A 9,478-nucleotide genomic window follows, 5' to 3' on the forward strand; every position below is an offset into this window, starting at 1 on the left:
GCCGCGATCCCTCCGTTCCCGGTGCCCGACCCTGCTGCCACGGGGCCACCGGGCGTCGCCACGGCCGGTCCGCGGCGGTGACGGCCACCCAGAGCCACCCAGAGCCACCCAGAGCCACCCAGAGCCACCCAGGGCCACCCGGGGCCACCTGAGGCCACCCGGGGCCACCCGCCCAGGGCTGGCAGCGCTCCCTGTCATGAATATTCAGCCGCGCCCGGCCCGGCCCCGCTGTTTGCTCCGGCAGGAGGGGTTTGGGAGCGAGTTCACCTTGACGGGAACACCGGGACAGCGGCAGGTGAGCGGCACCTGCCCGCGCTGGGCCCCCGGGACACCCCGGGACACCCCGGGACACCTGAGATACACCTGGGACACCCCTGGGACACTCCTGGGACACCGCCGGGACACCTCCAGGACACCTGAGACCCCCCCGGGACACCCCTGGGACACTCCTGGGACACTCCTGGGACACCGCCGGGACACCTCCAGGACACCTGAGACACCCCCGGGACACCCCGGGACACCCCCGGGACACCTAAGACACACCTGGGACACCCCTGGGACACCCCAGGACTTTACTGGGATACCCCCAGGACACCTGAGACACCCCCGGGACTCTCCTGGGATACCCCTGGGACACTCCGGGATATCCCTGGGACATTCCCAGGACACCTGAGACACCCCCGGGACACCCCCGGGACACCCCCGGGACCCCCGGAGGCGGCAGGAGCAGGTACCGGGATGGGGTGTCCGTGCTGCGGATGGGGTACGGGGACCTTGGGGACACTCTGGGGACACGGCAGGGGATGGTCCCACCCGGCTGTGGCTCGGGGAAGTGGCGTTGGGGACACGGGGGCCACCAGCGGGGTGGCGGCCGCGATCTCTGTGCCCTTGTCCCCGTGTCCCAGAGGGAAAAGGGGATTTTTTATCCCCCCCAAAACGATGCCGGAGGCGACATCGCTGGCGGCTGTGCGCCCCGGGGACACGGATGGGGACAGGGATGGGGACACGGGCTGGGATCAGAGCGCTGGGAATCCCCTCGGTGCCCGCGGCCAGGGAAGCGCTGGGCTCGGGATCCGCCTTCCCTCTGCCCGTGCCCTGGAGCCACGCTCAGCTCCGGAGCTTTCCCGGAGCCTCCCCAAGCCCCCGCAGCGGGGACCGGCGACCCCCGAGCCCGGTGGGGACCCCCGGCCACCTCCCCAGTGCCACCTGCGCCCCAGTTCCTGTTCCTGTTTGCTCAGCGCGCTCCCTCCCTGCCCGCCCGCTACGCGTGGCTGATAAGGGCAGAGCTCCCGGCAGAGCTGCCAGCCGCCTTTTCCCGGCTTTTTTTTTGGGAATTCCCGAGCCGTGGAACAGCCATCCAACCACCCATCCATCCATCCATCCATCCATCCATCCATCCATCCATCCATCCATCCCACCACCAGCATCCCATGGGGAGGAGGAGGAGGAGGAGGAGGAAGCGCCGCCTTCCTCCTCCATCCCCGGGGGAGATCCGAGGGAATTCCAGGAGGGAAACCAATCCCGAAATCCCACCGCAGGATGGCAGACGGGCACGGCTGGTGGAAGCTGACGTTCCTGCGGAAGCGCCAGGCAGCGCCCACGGTGCTGTACGAGAGCCCCGACACGGGGCACGGGGCACCGGGAGGGGACAGCGCCGAGGGGACAGGACCGGAGGGGACACCGGGCTACGCCGCCCGCCTGGAGAAAATCGTGGACAAAACCACCAAGGGCAAACACGTCAAGGTCTCGCACTCCGGGCGCTTCAAGGAGAAGAAGAAAGTGAGGGCGACGCTGGCCGAGCATCCCAACCTGTGCGGGGCCGGCGAGCGCGAGGAGCAGTGATGTCGCCGATGTCGCCGAGCGGAGAGGACTCAGGGTGGGATTTATCTGTGGGATGATCCGGGAGCCTGCAGGACTGAGCACGGCCATCCCCGCCCCTCCCCAGCTCCCCAGCGCTGACTGGTTTATACTGGGATGACACTCCCGCCATGGCCCGCCTGGCTCTGCCCCAATCCCATTTAGTATCCCCTCCTCCCGTCACCTTTTGTGCCCAAATCCCCTCCTCCTGTCACTTTTTGTGCCCAAATCCTCTCCTCCCGTCACTTTTAGTCACTTTTTGTGCCCAAATCCCCTCCTCCTGTCACTTTTTGTGCCCAAATTCCCTCTTCCCGTCACTTTTTGTGCCCAAATCCTCTCCTCCTGTCACTTTTTGGTCACTTTTTGTGCCCCAGTCCCCTCCTCCTGTCACTTTTCGTCATTTTTTGTGCTCCAATCCCCTCCTCCCGCCACTTTTTGTGCCCAAATCCTCTCCTCCCGTCACTTTTAGTCACTTTTTGTGCCCCAATCCCCTCCTCCTGTCACTTTTTGTGCCCAAATTCCCTCTTCCCGTCACTTTTTGTGCCCAAATTCCCTCTTCCCGTCACTTTTGGTCACTTTTTGTGCCCCAATCCCTTCCTCCTGTCACTTTTAGTCACTTTTTGTGCCCAAATCCCCTCTTCCCGTCACTTTTTGTGCCCCAATTCCCTCCTCCCGTCACTTTTTGGTCACTTTTTGTGCCCCAGTCCCGAGGGGCGTCCTTGCCGAGGACACTTTCCTGACCCTGCGGGGACCGGAGGATTCCAGGAGGAGCCGCATTCCGCTGGAATCTCTCCCTGGAAGTGGGGAGCGCACCCCGAGGCTCCTCGCGCCTGCTGCTAATTAATGTGGTTAATAAACCGAGCCTGGGGGATCCCTGGATCCAGCCTGGAATGGTGGGAAAGCTCCGGATCCCTCCGGGATGCGCGGCGGGGGGGGAGCGGGACCATCCCGGGGAATCCCTGACCCGGTGAAGGAGGAGGAAGCAGAGGAGGATCCGGGAGAGATCCGGATCCCAAAAACGGCACGGAAAGGTGGGAAAGCTCTGGATCCTTCTGGGAGCCATCCCGGGAATTCCCTGACCCCCTGGACAAGGGGCTGGCCGGAGTCTGGGGAAACCTCCCTGACCCTCTGGACAAAGGGACACTCGGGACTGGCCGGAGCTCGGGGGGTTCCTAAACGCAGCTCCAGCCCCTTCCCAGCTCTCCCAAATTCCAGACGGTGCCCAGAGCCCGAGCCCATCCCGGTTTCCCGGCCAGGTCCCCCTCCGGTCCCCGCCCTCGGCTCTGCTCGCTCCCAGCCCGTTCCTTGTGAAAGGACCGAGGGGCTCCGCTCTCCCCCCTCCCCCTGGAATTTGGGACACCCTGTCCCCTCCTGCCCTTCCCAAGGCACAGCTGGGAGGGTGCAGAGCCACTCGGGGGGCTGTGACAGTGACACAAAGGCTGCGACAGCCCCGCGCGTCCCTGCGCTGTCACCCCCCCAGCACGGGATCCCCTTTGTGTCTCCGCGACAGCAAACACGGAACCGGGGCGGATTTTAGGGATTGGTTTCGCTCAGGGCTGTGATTCCCGGCAGCCCCGGTTGCCCCGGGAGAGCCCGGCCCTGCCTGGTTAAATATTAACCCGGTATTAACTTGGCGCTTCCGCAAAAATCCAGATTTATTTTTGTGCAAGCAGCTGGAGGAGGGGACGGGGTGAGGGTTGGGCTCTCACGGCTCTGGGACAGCGGAGACATAATTCAAGTTAATTAAAAAACAGCAACAATGGGTTGGGAACTGAGCACATTCCACGATTCCAGCTAAAACATGGAGAGAGAGGCGGGAGCGGCCGGACAGGGACAGGGGGATCACTGAGGTCACAGCCGGACCCTGCACAATCATTAACACGATTAATTAATCACCAGGAGCGCCGGGAGATGGATTTGGGGACACACCAGGGATGAGAACAGCTCTGAACTCATTTTGGGGGACAGGGACAGGGACAGGGACGGGGACAGGGACGGGGACAGGGACAGGGACGGGGACGGGGACAGGGACGGGGACAGGGACGGGTATAGGGACGGGGACAGGGACAGGGACAGAGGTGGGACAGGGACAGGGACAGGGACAGGGACAGGGACAGGGACGGGGACGGGGACAGGGACGGGGACGGGGACGGGGACGGGGACAGGGACAAGGGGGTCACTGGGCTCCCAGCCGGACCCTGCACAATCATTAACACGATTAATTAACCACCAGGAACGCCAGGAGATGGATTTGGGGACACACCAGGGATGAGAACAGCTCTGAACTCATTCTGGGGGACAGGGACAGGGACAGGGACAGGGACTGGGACAGGGACTGGGATCCCAGCCGGACCCTGCACAATCATTAACACGATTAATTAATCACCAGCAGCGCCTGGAGATGGATTTGGGGACACACCAGAGATGAGAACAGCTCTGAACTCATTTCGCGGGACAGGGACAGGGACAAAGGAGTCACTGGGGTCACCGCCCCCCTGCACAAGTAATTAACACGGTTAATTAACCACCAGGAACGCCAGGAGATGGATTTGGGGACACACCACGCAGCTCTGAACCCATTTCCCAGCACAGGATGAGGGACAGGGACAGGGACACGGACAGGGACATCACTGGGATCACAGACGGACCTCGCACAATTAACACGGTTAATTAACCACCGGGAACGTCTGGAGATGGATCTGGGGACACACCGGAGATGAGAACAGCTCTGAGCTCATTTCGAAGCACAGGAACAGGGACAGGGACACGGACATCACTGGGGTCACAGCCGTACCCCGCACAATTAACACGGTTAATTAACCACCGACCGGATTTGGGGACCCGCCGGGGCTGAGGGCGGCTCCGAGGGCGTTTCCCAGCGCACGACAAGGGACAGGGCGGGGTGGCCGCGACACCGGCGACACTCGGGAGCGGCAGCAGCGCCGCGCTCAGGGCGAGAGGCGCTCGTAGACCCAGTCCCCGTGTCCCCGGTGCGTCGCGGCCCCGAGCGGCGCCGCGCGGTCCCGCAGCCGCCGGAACACGATCCGGTCGTGCAGCCGGTTCGTCTGGCCCTGCCAGAACTCCAGCACCTCCGGCTCCACGATGTACGCGCCCCTGGAAGGGTCAGCCGGGGGTTCAGGGGGGTTTTTTGGGGGGGGATTTGGAGGTTTTTTGGGGGGCTCAGCTCCCCGCGCTCACCAATAGTCCGGTCTGGGCACGGTCGTGTCCCGGTAGCGCTCCTCCAGCTCCGCGTTCTTCTTCCTCAGGTACTGCGGGGTGGGGAGGGGAGCGGAGGGTGAGCGGGGATTCCACCCCTGATCCCAAAGGGAATGGGAGAGAGAGCGGGGATTCCATCCCTGATCCCAAAGGGAACGGGAGAGGGAGCGGGGATTCCATCCCTGATCCCAAAGGGAACGGGAGAGGGAGCGGGGATTCCTAAAGGATGATCCCAAAGGGGGCGGGAGAGAGAGCGGGGATTCCTAAAGGCTGATCCCAAAGGGAATGGGAGAGAGAGCGGGGATTCCATCCCTGATCCCAAAGGGAACGGGAGAGTGAGAGGGGATTCCTAAAGGTTGATCCCAAAGGGAACCGGGAATGGGAGTGGGGATTCCATCCCTGATCCCAAAGAGAGAGTCAGCAGGGATCCCATTGATCCCAAAGGGATCGGGGAGGATGAGCAGGGATTCCTAAAGGGAACGGGGAGAGTCAGTGGGACTTCCATCGATCCCAAAGGGAACAGGAGGGTGATAGGGGATTTCCAAAGGGAACAGGAGGTGATCAGGGATTTCCAAAGGGAACAGGAGGTGATCAGAGATTCCCAAAGGGAACAGGAGGGCGATCAGGGATTCCCAAAGGCTGATCCCAAAGGGAATGGGGTGAGTGCTGATCCCAAAGGGAACGGGGAGGGTGATCAGGGATTCCCAAAGGGAACAGGAGGTGATCAGGGGTTTCCAAAGGCTGATCCCAAAGGGAACGGGAGGGTGATCAGGGGTTTTCAAAGGCTGATCCCAAAGGGAACGGGAGGTGATCAGGGGTTTCCAAAGGCTGATCCCAAAGGGAACGGGAGGTGATCAGGGGTTTCCAAAGGCTGATCCCAAAGGGAACAGGAGGGCGATCGGGGTTTCCAAAGGCTGATCCCAAAGGGAACGGGAGGGCGATCGGGGTTTCCCCGGCGCGATCCCGCTCACCTCGCGGTCCGGGATGACGGAGCTCTGCCTGCTGGCCAGAGCCCCGATCTGGCTGCCCTTGGGGCGGGAGTGGAAGTAGCGCTCGGACTCCTCCTCCGGCAGCCGCTTCACCGAGCCCTCGATCCGCACCTGGCCCGGGCAGCCACAGCTCCGGAGCGGCTCCCGAGCAGGAACCGCCCCGATCCCGAACTTTCCCACCCCAAAAATCGCAAGGATCGCATCCCTGGTGGGGATCACCGTCCTGGGCTCGGGCCAGCGGCTCCGGAGCGGCTCCCGAGCACGGAACCGCCCCGATCCCGAACTTTCCCACCCCAAAAATCGCAAGGATCTCACCCCTGGTGGGGATCACCGTCCTGGGCTCGGGCCAGCGGCTCCAGAGGGGTTCCCGAGCACGGAACCGCCCCGATCCCCGACTTTTCCACCCCAAAATTCGCAACCTCCCAGCCCCAAATTCCCACCCCATTCCCGGGATCCCTCACCTGCCGGCAGAGCGGCTCCCAGTAGAAAACGAGGGAAGCGAAGGGATTGGAATCCTGGCGGGAAGAGGAGGGAGCTGTCGGCACAATCGCGATGCTGCCGGATCCAGGAATTCGGGATTCCGTGGGATTTGCCCCAAAATTCCACCCCCAGCGCTCACCAGCTTCAGGAATCCGGGATTTTATCGGGATTGATCAGGATTGATCGGGATTTATCGGGATTGATCGGGATTTATTGGTATTTCCCCCCAGCCCTCCCCAGCTCAGGGAATCTGGGATTTATCGGGATTGATCGGGATTTATTTATCGGGATTTCTAGGGATTGATTTATCGGGATTTATCGGGATTTCCCCCCTGTCCTTCCCAGCTCCAGGAATCCGAGATTTATCGGGATTTATTGATCGGGATTTATCGAGATCGGGATTTGCCGGGATTTAGTTATCGGCATTTATTGGGATTTATCTATCGGGATTTGTTCATCGGGATTTATTTGGATTTATCTATCGGGATTTATCAGGATTTGTCAGGATTTCCCCTCAGCCCTCCCCAGCTCCAGGAATCCGGGATTCATTGGGATTTATCGGGATTTATCTATCGGGATTTATTTATCGGGATTTATCTATCGCGATTTATCTATCGGGATTTGTCGGGATTTCCCCCAGCCCTCACCAGCTCCAGGATCTATTGGGATTTATCTATCGGGATTTATTGATCGGGATTTATCGGGATCTATCGGGATCTATCGGGAATTATCGGGATTTGTCAGGATTTATCTATCGGGATTTATCGGGATTTATCTATCGGGATTTATTGATCGGGATTTATCGTGATCAATCGGGATTGATCGGGATTTGTCAGGATTTATCGATCGGGATTTATCTATCGGGATTTATCGGGATTTGTCAGGATTTATCAATTGGGATTTATCAATTGGGATTTATCAATTGGGATTTATTGGGATTTGTCGGGATTTCCCCCCAGCCCTCCCCAGCTCCAGGAATCCGGGATTTACGGGGATTTATCTATCGGGATTTGTCGGGATTTATCTATCGGGATTTATTGATCGGGATTTATCGGGATCTATCGGGATTGATCGGGATTTGTCAGGATTTATCAATCGGGATTTATCTATCGGGATTTATCGGGATTTGTCAGGATTTATCAATTGGGATTTATCAATTGGGATTTATTGGGATTTGTCGGGATTTCCCCCCAGCCCTCCCCAGCTCCAGGAATTTACGGGGATTTATCTATCGGGATTTGTCGGGATCTGTCGCGATTCCCCCTCACCAGCTCCCTGCCCTTCCTGCTCTCGTAGTTGGTGAAGAAGCGGAACCCGTCCTGCCCGAATCCCTTCAGCAGAACCATCCGGGCCGAGGGTTTCCCGTCCCTGCGGGGACAGCGCGCGGGGACTCCCTGTCACCTCCCTGCCACCTTCGGGTCACCTCCCTGCCACCTCCGGGTCACCCCAGTGTCACCCCCCCGCCACCTCCCTGTCACCTCCCTGCCACCTCCCTGCCACCTCCGGGTCACCTCCGGGTCACCACCATGTCACCCCAGTGTCACCCCCCTGCCACCTCCCTGCCACCTCCGTGTCACCTCCGGGTCACCCCAGTGTCACCTCCCTGCCACCTCCGGGTCACCTCCCTGTCACCTCCCTGCCACCTCCGTGTCACCCCAGTGTCACCCCCTGTGTCACCTCCCTGCCACCTCCGGGTCACCCCAGTGTCACCCCCCTGCCACCTCCCTGTCACCTCCCTGCCACCTCCCTGCCACCTCCGGGTCACCTCCCTGCCACCTCCGGGTCACCTCCGGGTCACCACCATGTCACCCCAGTGTCACCCCCTGTGTCACCTCCCTGCCACCTCCGGGTCACCTCCGGGTCACCACCGTGTCACCCCCCTGCCACCTCCGGGTCACCCCAGTGTCACCCCCTGTGTCACCTCCGTGTCACCTCCGGGTCACCATCGTGTCACCACCGTGTCACCTCCCTGCCACCTCCGTGTCACCCCCCTGCCACCACTGTGTCATCCCCAGTGTCACCCCCCCTGCCACCACTGTGTCACCTCCTGTGCCACCTCCCTGTCACCTCCGGGTCACCCCAGTGTCACCTCCCTGCCACCTCTGTGTCACCTCCGGGTCACCCCCTGTGCCACCTCCGTGTCACCTCCGTGTCACCTCCGGGTCACCCCCCTGCCACCACCGTGTCACCCCCTGTGTCACCCCTTGTGCCACCTCCGTGTCACCTCCGGGTCACCTCCTGTGCCACCTCTGTGTCACCCTCTGTGTCTCTCCCGTGTCCCCCCTGGTTCACCCCTGTGTCACCCCTTGTGTCCCCCAGTGTCACCCCCAGTGTCACCTGGTGCAGGTGGCCAGGCACATGGCGTTGGGCTCTGTGTCACCCCCTGTGTCACCCCCTGTGTCACCCAGTGTCACCCCCAGTGTCACCTGGTGCAGGTGGCCAGGCACATGGTGCTGGGCTCTGTGTCACCCCCTGTGTCCCCCAGTGTCACCCAGTGTCACCCCCAGTGTCACCTGGTGCAGGTGGCCAGGCACATGGCGTTGGGCTCTGTGTCACCCCCTGTGTCCCCCAGTGTCCCCCAGTGTCACCTGGTGCAGGTGGCCAGGCACATGGCGTTGGGCTCTGTGTCACCCCCTGTGTCCCCCTGTGTCACCCCCAGTGTCACCTGGTGCAGGTGGCCAGGCACATGGCGCTGGGCTCTGTGTCACCCCCTGTGTCACCCCCAGTGTCCCCCAGTGTCACCTGGTGCAGGTGGCCAGGCACATGGCGTTGGGCTCTGTGTCACCCCCTGTCCCCCTGGTGTCACCCAGTGTCCCCCAGTGTCCCCCAGTGTCACCTGGTGCAGGTGGCCAGGCACATGGCGCTGGGCTCTGTGTCACCCCCCAGTGTCACCCAGTGTCACCTGGTGCAGGTGGCCAGGCACATGGCGTTGGGCT

General features: G+C 61.6%; 2 protein-coding genes across 2 annotated transcripts; one reads left to right on the plus strand and one right to left on the minus strand.

The window, feature by feature from the left end:
- Positions 1-249: 249 nt before the first annotated feature.
- On the plus strand, positions 250-2,727 carry PRR15L (proline rich 15 like). The gene is made up of 2 exons (XM_056512287.1): positions 250-730; positions 1,539-2,727. Exon 2 carries the CDS (start codon positions 1,540-1,542, stop codon positions 1,840-1,842), a length of 303 nt encoding a protein of 100 aa, XP_056368262.1. The 5' UTR covers positions 250-730; position 1,539; the 3' UTR covers positions 1,843-2,727.
- A 767-nt stretch (positions 2,728-3,494) lies between these two features.
- PNPO (pyridoxamine 5'-phosphate oxidase) lies at positions 3,495-8,909 on the minus strand. The gene is made up of 6 exons (XM_056512286.1): positions 8,880-8,909; positions 7,811-7,910; positions 6,524-6,577; positions 6,045-6,173; positions 5,056-5,126; positions 3,495-4,971 (listed from the first exon to the last, which is right to left on the minus strand). The coding sequence occupies exons 1-6, from the start codon at positions 8,900-8,902 to the stop codon at positions 4,806-4,808; spliced, it is 543 nt and encodes a 180-aa protein (XP_056368261.1). The 5' UTR covers positions 8,903-8,909; the 3' UTR covers positions 3,495-4,805.
- Between the last annotated feature and the right edge of the window lie 569 nt (positions 8,910-9,478).

This window comes from Oenanthe melanoleuca, chromosome 27 (assembly GCF_029582105.1).
Source record: "Oenanthe melanoleuca isolate GR-GAL-2019-014 chromosome 27, OMel1.0, whole genome shotgun sequence".
Lineage (NCBI taxonomy): Eukaryota > Metazoa > Chordata > Aves > Passeriformes > Muscicapidae > Oenanthe > Oenanthe melanoleuca.